The 19,431-nt window shown below is 52.4% G+C and overlaps 4 protein-coding genes across 4 annotated transcripts; 2 read left to right on the forward strand and 2 right to left on the reverse strand.

The window, feature by feature from the left end:
* Window positions 1-1,019: 1,019 nt before the first annotated feature.
* Window positions 1,020-3,671, forward strand: B0T23DRAFT_165847 (uncharacterized protein). The gene is made up of 3 exons (XM_062832812.1): window positions 1,020-2,752; window positions 2,828-2,907; window positions 2,959-3,671. The coding sequence occupies exons 1-3, from the start codon at window positions 1,274-1,276 to the stop codon at window positions 3,581-3,583; spliced, it is 2,184 nt and encodes a 727-aa protein (XP_062691805.1). The 5' UTR covers window positions 1,020-1,273; the 3' UTR covers window positions 3,584-3,671.
* A 462-nt stretch (window positions 3,672-4,133) lies between these two features.
* Window positions 4,134-8,023, reverse strand: B0T23DRAFT_443644 (WD40-repeat-containing domain protein; the record flags this gene model as incomplete). Its single annotated transcript, XM_062840871.1, has 2 exons — window positions 4,134-5,950; window positions 6,043-8,023. 2 exons carry the CDS (start codon window positions 8,021-8,023, stop codon window positions 4,518-4,520), a joined length of 3,414 nt encoding a protein of 1,137 aa, XP_062691806.1. The 3' UTR covers window positions 4,134-4,517.
* A 2,005-nt stretch (window positions 8,024-10,028) lies between these two features.
* Window positions 10,029-12,449, forward strand: B0T23DRAFT_319336 (uncharacterized protein; the record flags this gene model as incomplete). Its single annotated transcript, XM_062835120.1, has 3 exons — window positions 10,029-10,172; window positions 10,197-10,220; window positions 10,380-12,449. The coding sequence occupies 3 exons, from the start codon at window positions 10,029-10,031 to the stop codon at window positions 12,447-12,449; spliced, it is 2,238 nt and encodes a 745-aa protein (XP_062691807.1).
* A 154-nt stretch (window positions 12,450-12,603) lies between these two features.
* On the reverse strand, window positions 12,604-17,181 carry B0T23DRAFT_443648 (uncharacterized protein; the record flags this gene model as incomplete). The annotated part of the gene is made up of 3 exons (XM_062840872.1): window positions 12,604-14,000; window positions 14,053-16,086; window positions 16,143-17,181. 3 exons carry the CDS (start codon window positions 17,179-17,181, stop codon window positions 13,081-13,083), a joined length of 3,993 nt encoding a protein of 1,330 aa, XP_062691808.1. The 3' UTR covers window positions 12,604-13,080.
* Window positions 17,182-19,431: the final 2,250 nt, after the last annotated feature.

Below are 19,431 nucleotides of genomic sequence, written 5' to 3' on the forward strand. Positions count from 1 at the left end.
TTGCGAACTCAGGTCTCCTTGGATTCAAAGCTGTCAAGAGCTTTGAGCGTGATACTATAATAGTTTTGGGTCCTTGGTAAGCAGGCCCATTGTGGTAATAATTGAGAAGCCGAGAGACGAGTTGAACTTGTGATGGAGAGTTCAAAAACACATCAAATACCGTTTCATATACCTATAAAAAGTTTAAAGATACAGTCCACTCGCATTATCGCATTTATAGGTCACTCCCGTATCACGAAAACAGGAGCTCTGACAAACGGATACACCGTCAACCTCCACTTGACGTCATGCTCAGCGTGCTTTGAGGTTTCAGACGAACTAGAAAAAGTAAATAAACAAAGCACCGAGCAGAAATATCGAAGCGTAACTGTTCTTTCTCATAGAAGCTCTCAATGGTGAGAGCACTCTCTATAGGTACTAGTGAAGCTCCTTGAACTCTTGAAGTGAGACACTCATGGCGGGGCATCTCGGACGACTCTGATTCGTCCGCTCTTTCGGTTCTTTTTCTTTTGCGCCCAAAACAACAAACAAAAAAAACACACTTTCGGCAACCGTCGGGCTCTTGTTTTCCACTGGCTGTGCGCCCGTGTTCCTTGTCGTGCTTTGTCCATGACTCGCCGAGCTCATCTGGCCCGGAGTCCGGGGGCTTTCCACCCACCTTGTGGGGCTCACCGTCCGGAGACTGGAGATCGGCTGTCCGGGGAACTAAGTACGTACCTAGTCTACGCAGTAGGAGCTCGGACTTTGTTTGTGACTGCCTGTAGAGGTACACTAGCAACGGAAGGGAAACCTCGCCAATACATAACAATTTCGACTGATAACACTGAAATAACAACCAACAACCTCAGCGTACAAAGCCCCTCTCTTGTCTGGTGGCCTTCAGTTGTCTCTTGCATAAACTCTCCTGAATAGATGATCCAGCAAATAAAGAAATCGCCCACAACATACAATCAACCGGTACAGTAGCTGGCACCCAACGGCGCAGCGACACGACGGCTGAACTGCTCCACTACGCCGACGGAGCAGAGGAGCCTGTAGAACTGCCAAGACATCTTGTTGATCTGCTTTGGGCTTCAGCAACGATATCAAACCGGAAATTCCAGTCTGTAAAGAGGAAGCCAAACAGGGCGGAAAGTTGGGGATACTGAAATGATACAAAACCATCGCCGATACCTTCACTGTTGTTAGCACTGATCGATGACTTGTTGACATCTGTCTGATACGACTCTTTGTTTACATCTCATTGGTGGCATGAGGACCATCAGCCATCGCGATGCCCGATGATGATGAACAAAACCACCGACGGTCTGCGGCACCAAACTATGCAGACCCGGATTCAGACCTAGACTCGGACCTTCATTCGATCAAATCCCCATCTCACCCCCCGTTGCCAAGTCTAACAACAACAACCTCAGGTAGTCCGGTACGTGCCACCACACAAACCTCTCCCAGAGGACTACAATCCCCCCTAGGCTTCGGCTCCCCCCCACAAGGCTCCTCAAGTAACCTTGAAGAACGACAACTCATCTCACATCCTCAGACACCACCCAATCATCCTCAAAGCGGACGAAACCGCTATGCTCTCCACCAGCACGGCAGCCGCTCGCCCTCACCCTCACCCTCATCCCATCACCTACCGCCACCAGCAGCTTCGACGCTCTATCACCTCGTCGGAGGCCTAGGCTTAGGACCCTCTTCACCACTCTCTCCGTTCCGTAGGCAATTCTCCGCCCCTCTCCAGGCCGTCCGCTCATCGTCTCGGGCCCCCAGCTTTGCCAGCATCGCCGGCTCCCATCCCGGTTCCGGTTACGGTTACGGCTCCGGCTCCGGCAACTCCTTCTTCACTCACGTCAACGACAGCCGTGGTACGGTTCATCACCTTGCGGTAAAGGATGACGACAACGACAACACCCTCTCTTTTCACGCCGATGACGAGTTAAGCGATGATGACGACCAGCACAAGCAGTACCCGCGAGTACGGGCGGACACTGCTGCTGCTAACAAGGCAGAAGACGACAAGCTCACACAGGACAGCAAAGATGTGCTTGTGGAACGGTTGACGGATTTAATTCACCATTTGCAGGAGGCCAAGGAACCGACGGTTACGAGCCATGGTGTTCTTAGCGATGTCAGTATCAGCGAGTTGCACGCCAAGGTGGATGAGATGGAAGCTGTCCTCAACGGGAAGGGAACAGGGACCGGACTTAGGGGTATTGACAGTGGTGATGGTCCTGCGGGTGCTGCGGGTGTTACTGGTGGTTTGAGGGTGACGAAACGGCCTGTTAGGCCATCAGCGAGGAGGTCAAGACGTTCACAGGCTTCTTCTCCAAGACCAGAGGAAAATGGAGGTGAAAGCGAGAGCGGTGGAGAGGGAGACAAGGAGGAGGGGGAGGAGCAACTTCACTCGCCTCTAAAGGACATTCGTGCCTTTGAGTCGTCAGCAGCAGCAGCTGCTGCTACTGCCCCAGGTTGGTTAGCTAAGAATTTTTCGGGATCAGAGCCTTCACCGCCTGAGTCACGGGCGCACTCACCGTCGCCTTCATCGAAAGTTCATTTGAAGCTGGCGGAAGCTGCTGAGATTACACCTTCTGTTGGCGCTGGTACTGCATCAGTGTCTGTTGCTGCAGTGGAAGTGGAGGCAGTAAAGCGACGGGGTGCTGAAACAGAGCGCATCGCGGCCGAATCTGAGAAGCTAGCTGCTCAGCTGGAGGCAGTCCTGAAAAGCCTAGAGACGAGGAGAGAGGAATCAAATGTAAGTCCCTCTCACACTCAAGATCCCTCCCTACTCATTTATGTACAAATACTAACTCCACACGCCAAACGATAGCACGTCCACGCCCTTCTAGTAGAGAGAGCCGAAGCGGCCGCCTCTCGCATCCTCGAACTAGAGAAGGAAGTTCTCGATCTGTAAGCCTCATTCATCCATCCCTTTTGACCCACAGAACAAACTGACGACAGCCTGCAAATGCAAAACAGAGAAGACGAAGTCTCCTACCAAGAATCCGAACTCAAGCACCTCCGTCTCGAACTTCGCGCCATCGAGACCCTCGTCAACGAATTCCTCCCGCCCGTCGAGGCCGCTGATCCAGAACTGGTCCGGAGCATCGAGAACTGGAAGGCTGATTGGAAGAGATTGAGAGATCAGATGTTGTCCAAAAGCCGCCGTACGAGTAAGAGCAAGAGCGAGATTAACCATCATCTCCGACAACACGAGACGGATCCTGAGGGACAGAATGAAAGGCCGAGAGATGAGAAGAAGAAGGATACGAAGCATGAGCATGAGCATGAGCTCCACAAGGAGAAGGAGGAGGTCAAGGCCTATGAAACGCATGAGCTATCAGTTGTCGAGGAAGTCACGGAGGAGTCGTTGAGGCAGGGCCATCATTATCATTATCATCCTCATCATCATCATCATCAGCAGCAGCAGCAGCAGCAGCAGCAGCAGCAGCCTGAGAGCAACGGTCGAGCTGTTCTTGGTAGTGGTGTTGACGGACTAGAAGAAGAAGGCAGCACAGGAGAAAGTGTCATGAACTCACATGGTCCACCAGCTCATGCAGCACGGGTATCAAGGACTGGGGCTTAGGTACTCTCATCCGCGACATCCTCGTCGTCGTCGTCGTATGCGGCTGTCGTCCAGCGACAGCGGCAACGGCAGGGTCAACAGCAACGGCAACGGCATGGATCTTCTGCACGACGTCCTTAGGGCTTTAGGGGGTGGGTATGATTACATTCTTGTGTCCCGTCATACAGTTGAAACCTTAAACTGGCTGACTGGCTGGCTTGAGAGAGGGAGAACTGCTTTGCGCTATGCGCAACTGAGTGTGTGGTGGGATGTCTCTAAGGAAAAGAAAAAAAAAATCGGGCGGGGAGGGGGGGGGAGGGGGGGGGAGGGGTGGTGGTTGATACCCAACAGGTCTTTCAAGAGTGAAAAAGAAGGGGGATTGGATGGGTGGATGGCTAAAAGGGCAATTAATGGCATAACGTAGCATGGTTCTATGTAGAATGGCGACTCATGGCATCACATGGCATATAAACAGGTTAGCATAGCACATGGGGTGGTATGGAGGTCATTTTTGAGCTTAGAGATTGGTGAATGATGGGTGGCTGTACGAACAGGAAGATGAAACCAATCGTGATGAGCGGGTCAAATGTTCCATCCAACCTAATTAACTACCTATAACGCCTCGAGTGAATTATAGAGCACTTCAATCCATCACTCCTTCTTTCCCCGGTCCGCCTTAACCCCCATCTACCGCCCGCCTTCTAATCTCCCAGATAATGCACAATGCCACTCCAATGCATATTGCAGTCGATGATTCTCTCCAATCTGTTGATACAAAAAAAAAGTGTTTGACAAAAAGAGAAGTGCGTGGCTCGCACAAATGGGTAGGTTGTGTTACTGTTCTTGAAGTCGTGATAAGAAAAGGAAATATTGTTCAGAAGGGGTATCTTGTCCACTTTGGTTGTTTTTTGTTTCTGATCCTTTCCTGGTTCCTCTTTTGCTTTCTTCCATTTGCCTAGCAATGTAAATCCAACCCCATCATCCTCTCATTCAACCCACCACTCTCCCTCCCTCTTTCATCACCGCAAAAATCCTCCGCCTCAGTGTCTGCCCCTCCCTCTCCGTCACATTCGGTCTCCCCGTCCGCCTCCCCACCGTCCTCCTCTTCCTGCATCATCATCATCCCATCTCCATCGATGCACATGATCGTGCTCCCGATCGAGCTGCTCCCACTCCTCCCCTCCGTAACCCCCGACGCCCCTGAGCTCGTCGACCCTCCTCCAGACGTCGTCGGCCGCTGACTCTGCCTTGCACTCATCAACGCCTCCCTCTCTTCCTCGCTCAGCAGCCTTATCCTCAGCTTCTCATCCAACATGCTGACCAACCGTTCACTATACTGGTCCAGCAGGTTGGTGAGCATGCTTTCGCTGAGCGCCTTCTCTCTGTCGTGATGACCGTGACCACGTTCACGATCGCTGCCGTGGCTGCAGTAGCTGTGGTGGTTCTGCAAATGAGGCCTCCTGCTCCGGCTGCGGATCGCCCGCTCGCCGAGGGCGGCCGCGGTAAGTCGCAGTTCGGCATCGAGTTCGGCCAAGATGTCGCCGCTAATAGCGTCCGAGCTTGCCAGCTTTTTGCGGTAGGCTCGTAGTTGGCGGCAAGTCTGCTCGGTGGCTGCGCTGAGGGAACCAAAGCCGTGGCCGTTGGCGCTGCTGGGCCCTGCCGATGTACTAGGGGCGGTATTGCTTCGGAGGTTTGACTGACTGGTCTTCTTGCGGGCGGACGAGCGGACGGTGGAGGCTGCGCGTGTCACGTCACCGTTGATAAGCGGGGGGGATGCGCAACGACGGTATATGCCGTTGTCCTCGGAAGGCGGGCTTTCGGATCTGCTGCCTGCTCCTGAAGATGTCCGACGTAGGGCATTGCGTTTGATTCGAATTGATCCGGTACCGTCGGGGCTTACCCGCTTCCCCGATGTTACTGGTGTGCGTGCGGTGGAAGTCGCTGCGTGTTGTTGAGAGGAACGACGGGGTTGTGCTCGACTGGGTGAGAGACGGCGCTGTCTGCTGCTGCCGGCATGGGATGAAGATGGTCGTTGAAACTCGGCTAGCTCAGCCTTTGATAACACCCTCCTGAGTGGCGGTCGACTGTGTGCAGACGGGTGGTTGGCCCTTGAGCTGGCGGTCTTGTCAGGCGAAGGATCGCGGTTCCTGGAACCAGTCACTGGAAACTGTATATCCAGTCCCCAAACCATGATAGTCCCATCCTCTCCGACACTGATAATCTTTCTACCAACCTGCCCGCCCTCGACCATGACCACACCGTTGATGGCTTCCGTGTGACCCCATTCACGGCCCATGAAGGTCCCAGAGTGAGCGTCGTATACCCGGATAGATTTGTCTGTGTTGGAAATGCCAAGCAAGAAGCCCATGTCCCCCCGGTTTGGCCATACTTTAGTGACTCCAAAACAACGGTCTCGGACCCTCCTTCATCGTGGCATTTGAACGAGTTCAAGAGCCGTCCATTGTTGTAGTCAAAATGACAAACTGAGCGATCCAAAAGTGATACAAAGATTGACTTTCCAAGAGGTGTTACCACCATTGAGGATGGCGAAGCCCGTAGCGTAATAACCCTTGAAGAAATGGCTGCCATGACATCAGGGTCACTCTCTTTCGTAACCAGATCGTGTACCTGAAGGGTACGGTCCAGCGAGCAAGTGAGGACTTTGTCGCGGGAGGGTATCAAAACCTGGACGACCTTGGCGCTAAATTCCAGCGTTTGAAAGTGATCAAATGCACCGGAGGATGTTCGGTGAAACAATTGAGCTGTGCGGTCTCTGCCGCATGATGCGATAAGGAGCCTTGACTCGTCCTCGAAGATGGCAATATCCTGGCAATCGGAGGAATGTGCCTTCGTTTCGAGTAAACAAACTCTCGTAGAGGCGTCAATGATGCGAAGAACGCCAAGCTTGTCTCCCACAACAAAGAGACTCCCATCGTTCGTGGCTCTCACCACCACTAGCTGATTGGCCGGTTGCTCGCCATCGGTGTTGTTCTCCACCTGGTCCACGGGAACATCAAGTGTTAACTTGATCAGGCCGTCCAGGTTCCACATATTGATCCTTCCAGAGGCAGACCAGGTGACGAAGCATGAGTCCGCGCCGTTTAACCCAGGAAGCTCTTGTATTCCAACAATGTCGCCGGCGCCAGGAATTGGAATGTGGTGCGGGTCGTCGGATGATACGGCCGGAATATGATCAGGACTCCAAATGTTGATCGTTCGGCGGCTGTCAATCGTGACGAAGTTGTCGGCGAGGAATCCCAGGGCGACAAGGCCGTCAGACGTATGAGGATTGTGAATTGTGGGGTCAGGGGTGCCTTCCAAGACACCATCGAGTGCGAGGGTTGATAGCTGACCATCCTTCCCGCCGATGTAGAGCGTTTCATTCCTCATCGATATGCAGCTAACGTGGAAGTTCAGATCCAGTAGTCGTGTTAGTTTCATTTGCTTGTTGGTGTCATCCAAGAGACAGATACTGCCCGTTTCTGAGCAGATGATGGCTCTATTTTCATCAAGTGCAAGAGCGCAGCTGAACGTGGCGTCCAGCATGGAACCCAACAGAATATTTCGGCCAGGCAATGGTTTCTGGGCCAGCTGGGCGGCTGAACAGGCCACCTCCTGTTGGGAAAATTTGGCCTTCATCGGAGAGACAGGCGGCGGAGGTTCTTCAACCCTCCAAACCTTGATGTGACGGACACCCAATGTGATCAAATTGTTGCCCATCCAGACCATACCCTTGACGTGAGAGGTACAGCGGTTTTGTTGAAAGAGCCTGGCGGCGCCAGTTCTCGTGTCAACCTTCCATATGTAAAGGAACCCATCGTTGGCAGCGCCCAGAGAAGCCAAAAACTTTGTGTCTGGTGACCATGTTACGGCCTTGACTCCAAATGCATGTTCACTGATGGACACCAATGGCGTATCGGAAGAGGCATCTTGGAGGTTGAAGATAAGGACGCGAGGGGCATAGCCCGTTTCACCCACAGCCAGGTATCGTCCATCCCGACTGAGGCCAAGGCAAGTGGCAGCCTTTATGCGCTCGCGACTTGTCCAAGTCTGTGAAGAGTCGGCTGTCTGATAAGCCAATTCCCTCTGTGAAGCGGTAGTCCTGTTCCTACTGTCATTGGCTTTCGGTGTCGGATTGGCATTCGCCGCGGTAGTGTGGGAGACGGGTGAAAGGGCAAAGACGGGGACTGCCGAGGGACGGGCTCGGTAAAAGCGTTGGGAATAATGCTCGCCGGATACGTCAACCACTACAACAGCTCCGCCAGCAATGTAGGCGAAAGAGGAGTGGACGGAATCGAAGCCGGTCGGCGAGGAGCAAGTGGTGCCTATGACACGCCTGAGGGACAAGCAGGTCTCATTGATGGCACGAGACCGTTGAGGACCTGGGGACCTAGAAGTCCTGGTGACGAAGGGAGAGCTGGCGGGCGTAAGCTTGTGTCGGTTCGAAGGAGTGGATGCCATCTCGTAGCCATTGGCCGTTGGGAAGCCGGGCCGAGGTTAGTCTGTTTCCAAGTCCGAAGCAAGGGGGAAGAACATGAGCCAGCACGTTGTCCTCGATATCGGTGGTGTACAGTTGCAGTGGGCGTCGGCAGTGGCTTGTAAAAGAATCGACGGTGTGGTGAAAGATTGATGATAGTAACTTGATTGTAGTCGTCGTCGTCGGATATGGTGAAGAATATTCCAAAATTCTTTTGCGTGTGGAGTGATGTAAGTGGCGAGGAGGAGGATCAATGGTGATGCCTTGATCTCCAAGCCCGAGCTTAGCCAAGGCCGCGGCGGGTTGTAAGAGAAGCGATAATGGTGACGGAAGTAGCGTAGACGACGAGGAAAGTTTGAGCTTTCCGTCCGAACTTGTAAATTGGCCAAGATCAAGTGCAAAGGTAGAGATTGCGTGACTTGTTTGAAAACTGTCAGTGTGTATGTGGATATTTGTTGCCTTGTTGTGAAGGTTCCCGTGGTAACGCTGCTACAAGATTTGACTTTGTTAGTGTCTTTGCACAAAAACACACAAACAGCGCACGTCCAGCAAAGAACTGAACCTTCCACTTTGCGCAAGCAAGCAAAATTGCAATCAAATCGAGATGGTCCGGTCAGTCTTACAATATGTAGGGAGTGAACGGGCCAGAGAGAGAGAGAGAGAAGAAATTGCAGTAGCAAAGAGAAAGAGAGGGAGGGAAAGCGAAAGAGTGATTGTAACTAAATTGAATTGGCTCTGGCGGGGAAAAGTCTTCAATCCTGCCCTGGATGGACTGGGATTCAAAAAGTCTGCAGTCTTGGCTCAGGCGGGCGATGAGGTCGAAGTGCCGCCAAAAGTGGAAATATCGTGACTGTAACCTTGAGGTAGGTATTCAACCTAGGGAAGCAGCCTCATGCAAGATGCAGCAGCCGGGCGTGTGTGGGTGGAGGAGGAGGAGGAAGAAGGGACTGGGCGGGCGGGCGAGCGATCTAGACTGAGGACGACATTGTGTAGTGTAGTGAGGTGTGTCGTTTCCAATTCCTACCTCGCTCTAACTACCTACACAATGATATGAATCGGATGGAAACTGTCCGGGAACGGGATTGAAAAGAGGAGGCGAGATGAGGTTGAAGAGGGAGGAGGAGACAGCAGCCTTGGGAGACTACCTCTACCTCTACCAAGAGTGGAAGGAAGGGGGAGATTGGCACCGATCTTACTTTCCACACCTCCATCTCTCCAACTCCATCGTGGACTGCTCTTGCCCATTCCTCTTCCCGTCGTCATCAATCGGCATGCTGGCGAGTGCACTGGACTCAAGATTGGACTTTCCCATTTGGGGTGAGGGTTCCTCCCATTTTGGGCTGATGGATCGCCTAATTCACGCTACAGAGGCCGATGATCATCACAGTGACCGGGACCAGCTTCCTTCGGGGCTGCCTTGCAACTAAGCGCCGTGGTCGCTGTCATTCGCTGTCACGGCCGGCAATCTCAGTCAAAAACCATCCTCTCACCCGCCCGTACCATGGGTTCTCAGTGCCGTCCATCCCATTCCATCCCATCGGCGCTCTGTGGTAACCCTACACCTATGGACACCATCACAATTGAGCCGCTAGGGCGTTCGGGATTGGTCTGTGCGGCAAGGCGTACCGGGAGCCAATTGCAATAAGCCCAAAATGACGAGTGGAGCACAACGCTTAGCGTTCCACAATCTCCACTCTTTACAGTTGTCACATCCCGTCTCGACCCATTGCAACCTCCAAAACGGCGCCAAAACGCAAGACCACCAACCACAACTCAACACAACTTTTCGAAACACCAACTCACGGTGCATTCACATCGTGTTTAGCCCAACTGCTACCGGACCCTAGCAAGCAAGCCCGGCCACCTCCCCACAAAACAGCAGAGGACTGGAGAAGAAGACATGGGACAGACTGGGGGAGAGACGGACCCATCATCGCAAGACGTGAAAAGCATCACCGCGTCCTCGTGATGCGGCTTACAGTACCCGCGATGGATCATCCTAGGAAAAAGTCGAAAATCAAGCACCATGATCGAATCATCCTCCATTTTGTACAGCATCCTTCCCTACTATTCTTTATGCATCATTCAATTGTAGACACAATGTGGTGCAAGAACTGGTCTGACTGTCTGTCTGTCTGTGTGAATCTTCGTCTGTAGGATCTCGATTGCTTCTACGCCCAGGTAAGTAGGTTTTGAATTCCACCTACCCACTCACACACACCCTCCCCTATTCGCTTCAGACCCATGGTGTAAACAAAGAAGCCTTCAGTTCTTCAACTAAAACACCCCAACCTGATGTACACCTCCCCTAACCACCTTACTTACTAACTCCCCTCCAAGGTCTACGAAAACAAAACCCCCTCTCTCAAATCCCTCCCCCTCGGTATCCGCCAAAAGTCCCTGCTAGCAACATGCAACTACCCCGCGCGCCGTCTCGGCGTCAAGAAGCTCATGTCCATCGCCTCCGCCCTAGCCATCTGCTCGGACCTGGTCATCGTCGACGGCGAAGACTTGACTCCCTTTCGGGACGTCTCCAAGCGTCTTTACGCCCTATTGCGCTCGTACTCGTGGAATGACAGAGTCGAAAGACTGGGTCTGGATGAAGTCTGGTTGGATGTAAGTGATATGGTTGAGTATAATGTTGAACTGCTGAACCGCCATGACTTGGAGCACTCGTGGTTTTGTTTAGACAATAAGGATCCGGAGAAGGGGTTTGCGTTTGATGCGAGGGTGTTTGCTGGGCAAGTTTATGGGAGGGAAAATGTTGGTCTTGAGGGGTCTGGGACTGGGGGATATGGAGATGGACAGGCTGGGTTGTTGAGAACGAAACTCCTCCTTGCCTCTCACTTGGCTCTTCACCTCCGTCTAAAAATCGAAGAAGAAGGGTACACCACCGCCTGCGGGATATCCACGAACAAACTTCTCGCCAAGTTGGTCGGTAACGTGAACAAACCCCGGAACCAGACGACCCTCTTGTCTTTCGGGCCCGACGACGGCGAAGAAACTGTTCAAAGATTCATGGGCAGTCACCAACTGAGAAAAGTACCCGGGATCGGAGGGAAAACGGCCGCTGCTCTCTCGGACTATTTCATTTCCCAGTCCAAGCCTGGCTCATCTTCACCCCCAAACCCCAAAGAAATCACCGTCGACGACCTCCTCTCCTGTCCCGGCCTATCACCATCAAAACTCGACTCCCTCCTCTCTTCACTTTCTTCCTCCTCAGGTACAGGAACAGGAATCGGCAAACACATCTTCTCCCTCCTCCATGGCCACGACTCCTCCCCCGTCAAACCCGCTCGCTTGCTCCCCACGCAAATCAGCATCGAAGATACTTATTTCTCTTGTCCTTTGGTCACCATCGAGCAAGTCCGGCGGGAACTGGTGAAGATCACTGGGTCATTATTAAAGAGAATGAAGACGGATCTGATGGACGACGACAAAAAGAGGTGGCTAGCGAGGCCTAAGACGCTACGGTTGACAACGAGACCGAGGACGGACCCGAGAGAGGGGAGAGGGTATGGCTATGGGAGGGTCTCGAAAAGTCAGGGTCTGCCTGGCTACGTCTTTACCATTGCAGGCAGTAACAGTCACGGTAACGCCCATGGTGACGACGAGATTATCCAGAGACTTGTCGCCGAGACATTGCTACCGATGTTTCGCGAACTTAACCCGCTTAACCCGAGAAAAGGGGAAAAGGGGTATAGCATCGGGTTGCTAAACGTCTGCGTGACGAACATGGACTCGATTGATCCCACAACCGGTGGCGGCGGCAGCGGAGCAGGAAAGGATATCAAAAACATGTTTATAAGGGCGAGAGAATTCACCGTTTACGATCCCGAACATGAGCACGCCGACAACACCGGAACCCAACCTGAAACTGAAGCTGAATCTCTGGATAATTTGGATGCAGAAGACCTAAGCCAGGACCCGGACTTGAACTTGGACATGAGTGATACAAGCTATGAATCCTCCAACGGAAAAGCAAGAGGGTCGGCGGAGGACAACGATAACGACAATGGGGACCCCAGCACCACTAACCATCAACAACAACATTCCGTCTCCAACATCCACGAGCAAACACAAGCACAAGCCGACCGCGACACGAACCACTTGGGTCCAATAATGTCAACCAACCATTACTTTCACATCGAAGACGACGACGAAGTCTGGGATGATTCACCAGACAATGTGTGGAATCACGATGATGAAGAAGAAGCCGCAGAAGAAGAAGATGATGATGATCTGGACTACGACGACCTCAGAGACGCCGAGGGTATGGGTGTCAATGGTGACAGTGATGGTGGTGATGGTATTAGTTGTCCACTATGCAACCACTTCATTCCTTTATTTGCATTATCTGCTCATGAGCGGTTTCACAGTATGGAGTTTGAGGGGGAATTAGATGCGTAGACTTGGTACTACACCAATGATGAGGAAATAAATACATTTGGATCACGACCAAGTCGTTGTTGTGACGAAATACACACCGGCACTGTTTGAATCAAAACCTTGTATCACATGTTTATTATCTTTTCATCCAATTTGAATGGACTGTCATCTCATATGAGCCCCGGCCCATCACTTTACTTCGATGTACAAGTGGGTGTCTAAACTGACTTCTTCCTCCTCCTCTTCACCATTTCATCTTTTGACAAGTACTCTTCCCAACGCCTTTTATACACTTCACCCCCAATATACGTGCTGTGATGGTGGCTCAAAACTGGCTTCGATGGTAGCTGTCATACATAAATAATCATGTTCCTCAATCAACGGTAGCGTGGAGTTGTGTATCGGCTTATTCAAAGGATGGACGCTACACGAATGAATTTATCTGGCTTGCTTTCCGCTATCTTCTTTCTTATCTGATGCCGATGATAATGATGCAGTTTTCTCTTTGCCTCCTTTCTTCCGGTCTGGGATATGCAGGGTAACCAAAAAGGAAAAAAAGCCATGTAGAGAAACTCCTGTTCCGTAACATCCACAACTCTTTCATACCAACACAAACACACCAAGCATAACATCATCCTTCATCATTCCCCCCTCACTTCAACCCAAATCCTTCACTCTCCAACACCGCCGTCCACAAGACTTCTTTCAGCCGCTCCCGACTTCCATACTTCCACAGCGCCAATGAATTGAAACACGTCCTCGCCGTCGGATACCGCCCGCAATCCTCGCCCAGGCACGCAATCCGAATCGATAGCGCCGCCGCCCCTCCTGCGGGTATTCTGTCACTACCCGTGATAAACAGCAACAACTTCCTTTGATCTGCGGGGGACGCCTCCTCGAAAAGTTCCCAGAACCACCTAACCGTCGGCTCCGTTTCCACTGGGTTCTTCGTACTCCAATTATCGTAGGTAGCAGCCGACTTGAGCGCCGAGATATCCAGACTTTCATCCGAGCCTCGGACCAGCAGCTCAATCTCTTCGGGCCGGAAGAGTGATAAGGCGTTGCCGCCGCAGACGGTGTAGAACCCCCGTTTAAAAGGCTCGAACTGGCGCGTCACCGCCGTATCTAGCAGGTAGCGTACGTACAGATCGACGTATTCGCGGCGATTGGCGTTGGTCACGGGGCGGCGTTCGCCGTTGGGGCAGAGGCTGACGCGCTCGGTGGATCCGTAGCGTTCGATGTCGACGACGAAGTCGAGGCAAAAGGTGGATTCGACGTCTCCGTCGTACTCAAGGAGCTGGCGTAGGCCGCTGGCGAGGCGGGGGCGGTATTCTGCGAGGTCGTCGATACTGTACGTCATGGGTTGGCGAGGCTGGGACGTGGCCAGCGTGGCAGGCGGTGCGGCCATGAGGAGTTTCCGAAACGCGAACGGTGGCAGGGCGACGTCGAGGATGGTGGAGTTGTATATGGCGAGACCGAAGACGACGCCGACTAGAAAGTATTGCTCGGATGGCTCAAGAGAGGCGGGGTTGAAGTAGCAGTACTGGGAGTCCTCGTCGTAGACAAACATCCCTAGAACAAGGTTAGGACGACTAAAGTTGGTTTTCAACAGATGTGGACTTACCATGATCGGGATTGAACACCTCACGGACAAGGAGCAAGAACCACTCCTTCCGCAAACCGCCAGCGTCAATACCCTCTTCTCCTTTGAAATTGATCTTCAAGCCCTTCTTGATGTCCTCCCCGCCACTACCGATCACCTCGCTCACAGCCTTGAGGCTGTCATCAACCAGGCAATCCCGGCGAACATTCAACACCAGGTGCTGCTGAATAACACGATGGGTCAAGATGCTGTTAAAAAAGGCGTCTCTTGCCTTGTCTTCCATCTGCCGCCTCGCGTCATACTCGAGAATTTGGATCTTGGCGCCTATGCTAAGAAGGAAGGGAAACTGACAAAAGGCAAACTTTCCCTTTTTCGACTCCCATGTTTCAAAATCCGCCACGAGGTCGGAGTCGTCAAGAAGAGTGGTGTAGAAATCGCTTGTGGCAAGAATTTGCCCACGCATTTGGACCCGATCCCTTGTGCTCGCCACCGGTCCATCCGTAAGATTGGCGAGGCTGCGCCGTGAATGTCCCGTGTTGTTGGCGGCGAAAATCAGCGCAAGAACTTGCGCCGAGGCCTTGATCTGCCAATCTTCATTGTATATCTTCTTCTTTTCTTTCTGCTTCTTTCCTGATGCCTGTGAAGATCCCAACGCAGCGTGAAGTGAGGCCGCAGACCTGCCAGCATTCAGACTTGGAATCAAACCGGCGGTAATATCCACTCTGGCATCGTACTTCTTTTCATTCTGTCGGTTAAGTCGAAATGCTAAGAAGCTCGAAATGAGATCTTTTGTCTTTATGAAAAGCGGTTCTGGGTACCTCGCAAACCAGTTGACGAGATGATTGTGACACTCGTTGGGACTGTTAGACAGGAGACCGACGATACGCTTTATGATTCCGGAATGCCTTCCAGAAGAGGGACCGCCCTGAGCAGACCAAAATGAGTCCATATGCCGGAATTCGCCGGTATATGGCTTGTAATAGGCATGAAGCAGTGGGTTAGCGGCAAGAATGAGAATAAACCGTAGCTCATGAGGCGCAGTCATCAGGCGTCCGGGCCGTTTCATAATCGTCTCGCTAGCCCTCAAAAGCGACCTATGAACATGGTCCTGTCCCACAAGCAACTGTGCTTCGATCTCCTTAAGCGCTTCGGGAGGCACAGCGAGACTGGAATCCTCACTGACAAGCTCATCGTAAAACTTGGGCCAGGACCGCACTGCGTCAAGCACTGCCGTATACCACTCCTCTACTTCCGCCCAGTCAATTCGAGGACTTCTTGGGCTTACTGCAGACGCGCCAGGATCGCTCCGGTTGGACGATGACCTCCCTGGTACCTTTTCTTCGTGTCCTCCCGTCCACCAGAGACCATTCTCCGCAAAGTCCCCCAGCAAAAGCATTTTGGCGTCCAGTTCAACAAACGGCTGTTCTGTAGTAACCGAGTCTTTGCGGGCCTCGGGTTGAGGCATGGGTGGGGGCTGAGGTCGGGGCTGAGGTTGCGACTGCGTTGGTCGACGTCTACGCTCTGGTTCGCCACTAGGTCTAGGCTGGTGAGACGGGCGGGTTGTCGAAAACGAAGTATTCAAACACTGATACGAGGTGAAGCAGCTGATTATATAATCCTCAAGCCGTTTGAACATCCGCCTCGAATCTATCTCGGGGTTCGCAATCTGTGGGCTCGCCTGAGGACCAGGTGCTTGGAGGCCGAGATCAGGAATGGCCGGTCGTTTTTCGGGATAGGACGATGAGTATGACCGAGGCGTTCTATTGGAACGCTGTTGAGGATCCAGGTCAGTGTTTGGGACCGTTAACCCATCGCGCTGCGGTTGTGGGCTCACGCCTACCGCCCTGCTTGTTGCCGGCGGCACCCTTCCTGGACCACTTGGTGGCGAAAGCGAACTTTCCTGCTGATCTTGCGAAGGAACCTTTGCCAGGGTAAAATAAGAGTCTGGCTGCACATCTGCTTGTCGGCCCGATTTTGAGCGTAGAGCAGACGAAAGAAATGAACGCAGACATTGTGTGGCCAGTGACTTTGTATGACCCAAAGAAATTGGTCGTTCTAGGCAGGTTTTAGTGAGTGAGCGAACAGTCATATCAGATAGAGGAGTTTCTTACCATGAGACAAGACTCGCTCTTCCGCTGCGGGAGGTGAGTTTCGGGAAGCATCCCGCCTAGGACCCTGCCCTTGCCCTTGACCTGAGCTGGATGGCTGTAGGTCGTTGACGGTCAAACAAATGGTACACTTGAAGACAGAAAGCTCCTTGGGCCATCGCACCAAGCAACCGCACGTCATGCAATTTCCCGTGCTATAGTCCTTGTTGCCCGTAGAAGGAACATTCCTATGATTACGAGAATGCTGTGTTGAAGGCCTGATGGTACCGAGCTTGGGCGCATAACCGGCGTCGTCTACCGTTTCGGACCCGGAATCGCCAGCATACATCTGGTATGACTTCTTTTTCTTGCTCGAGAACAGAGACGGGAATGGATGGCTCATGGAGCGTCGATGCTCTGGTCTCTGAGGACGAGCAGCTGAAGAGCGGAAGCCCTCGTCAGATGAGCTGGAATCGTCGACGTTGGTGTTGCCTGTGTTGCTGGTGATGCGCAAGTTGTTCAAGACAGGGAGGTCCGGAACTCTGACGGCACTTCGAAATCGACCGGCGGTCGTGGCAGCATGAGGACGGCGGCGGACCTGGACGTTTGCGGTGGGTGGCCGGTTGACGCTCACGTTGGAACTCCCGTTTCCGCTGCCGGGGCTGTTGCCGTTCAAGTTGTTGTTGCCGTTGCTATACTTTCGGTTCAAGTTGTTTGTAGTGATGATACTGCCAGAGCTCGGCGGAGGACCAAAGGCACGGTGCGACTGCGGAAACGGGTGCGGGTGCCACTGCGGATGCTGTTGCTGTTGCTGTTGCTGTTGCTGCTGCGAGGATCCCTGTGAAAACGGCCCTTGTGGATGCTGAAGCGGATCTTGAGGCGGATGCTGGAGTTGGTGCGGGAGCGGGTGCGAGTTGGCGTGGGAATCCACTCTGTTGGGAAAAGGCCCCAATGGCCAAAAGGGCGAAGTGGTCGAGACCGCCATCGAAGGAGGCATGGAGGTGTCGTTGATATTCATGGTACCTTCTCGCGTAGACCGTGCTCGGGGGGTATAGACGGCCATCTTGATGATTGAGCCTTCCAAGAAAAATAACAAATAAATAAAAGAAAAATTGTGTCAAATCTGTGTGTGTATGAGTCGGGTCCTTCCGAGAGGGAAAATGAAAGTAGTGTAAAATCGATAGTTAGATGATGGTGGCAACCACAAGTCGGTTAGGAAATCATCAACAGGGCGGCAGTCAGTGACAACCAGTGGCAACGCAATGTAGCGTACGCTCAATGACACCTTCACCAGGGGCTAGGCCTGTAGCCAGTAATGGATGAGCTCAGCTATGTAGAAGAAGTAGAAGTAGGAAGGTAGGTAGGTAGCTGTGACCTGCAAAGCTCTTTTTTTTGTTGTTGTTGTTGACTGGTGTGTGGCAGCAGTCTGAAGGAAGTAACTAATAGATGCAGCCGAATGGGAAAATAAATGTCCTAGGATGAAGGTAAAAGGGAAGTAGAAAGATGGAATGCGTGCTTCAGTTCCAAAGTGGAATGGATGGTAGTTTCCGAGTATACCTTGGGTACCCTACCTAGGTATGCACCAAGTCATGGAAATGAGGAAAGTAACCGATTATTTGATTGTCCGTAGTGGCTTCCAATTTGTCTGATACGCGATTTTACATGGCGAATGAGATGGAACCTGTCGACAACAAAAGTTTCGGACCACAAGGGAGATTGAAGGCTGGCCTGAAGCGATGACAGTCATGACACGGCGGATCGGATCGAAAGAGCGCAGATCGTCAAAGCTCCAGACGATGAAAGGTAAAGAAATGAATTCCTAGCCTTTACCTGTCTGGTTTTGCATTGACTGACCTTGACGGCCGGCTAGGATCGCGCTTGTCGTCGGGAGAGCGTGAAGTGGATATATCGTTGCGCGAGTTGCTGAACACACAAAGGCAATGGTCGGACTGGATTGCGATGGCCGGAGAGAGAGAGAGTGGTGGAAGATGTTGGCTGGCGAACGAGGGTATTGTCGGGTCACACAGACGAATGGAGGAATATGGACTCGGATATGGTTTTGGATCAGGAAATGTGTCATGGATGAGGAAACAACGATGGACTGAGGCGGTGCTGCCATTAAAAAAATAAAAAAATAAGCACAGCCCGATGAAGGGTTTGAGACGTCCGGGTCCAATTTGTCGCCTGTGATGTTACACCACACGCCCAGAAAAAGCAAAAAGTGCTTGCTAGGTGAAGTCAGGGTGCTGTTGCTGTCGGAGTGCGGCAACCTGCCCTGTTAGCTGCCGTGGCCCAGAGAGGCGACGGTTGGGTGGATTGCAGATGCACAGCCTACCTTAGCCAAACGTCATACCAAGTACTTGCATTTCTGTTAGGCGGGATAGCGATGTGACGACACTGGGCCCGAGCCAAGAAAGACAAGATTGGAGCAACAAATGTTTCACGGACGCGTGTGAGATTTTGCCTTATCTACCTAGAGAAGCCATAACCGTACCCTCGCTGGCATCCATCCGTGGAGGTTCCTGGGTTGCTGTTTAGAACCAGCGTCAAGAATGCCCTGGATATATTGGATGAACCTCCAGTAAAGACGGCAGCATATACACTACGGTATATAGGTTCCTCTAGGTATGTCAGTCGACGTCAGGGGTACTACTACCGTCTACCGTACATGCACCGGATACGCACAGTTCGGTCCCGTCAAGTTTATGATCCAGCAGGATCACCCACAAGACAGCAGTTCCAGTTGGCCCGGTCCCCTGTTCCACCTAGCAACCCCAAACATCTGACCATAGTGGTGACGTGCACAGACCACTTGCCTTTCAACTGTGACCAAAACTGGCACGCCAAGCCAGTTTTGCCCTGTGGTAGACCCCTTCAGTTTTTCCTGGTTTCACCTTTCCATACCCTACCATAGGTACGTACAAATCGACAGTGAATTTTCCCATCCGGTGTTTCTATTTTAGGATTGCGCTTCCTACCCTTTCAAAAAGGGTAGTTTTCCGTCCAACTGTTGCTGGAACAGGGGAGCTGACTGTATGTGTTAAATGACAGGGCCATTTCAGGCCCGTCCTGGCAAGCTGGGTCCGGGCAACCGAATCGTCACGCGGAAGGGAAACGCGGGGGCCAAGTGGACGACAACAAGTACCATGTAGAGGCATGTAACTTGAGAGTGTACCTTAGTAACCTTGGGTAACGTGTGTGAAGTCCCAGCTCAGCCAGGGACAGCCCCCGTCCCAAAGGGGGTTTCAGAGCATAACGAGGAATGGTGATTGAGATTACGACGGGCGTTCCCTTTATCGCCCATCCAAATAGA

The sequence above is a fragment of the Neurospora hispaniola genome (assembly GCF_033458365.1).
Source record: "Neurospora hispaniola strain FGSC 10403 chromosome Unknown B0T23scaffold_5, whole genome shotgun sequence".
Taxonomy (NCBI): domain Eukaryota; kingdom Fungi; phylum Ascomycota; class Sordariomycetes; order Sordariales; family Sordariaceae; genus Neurospora; species Neurospora hispaniola.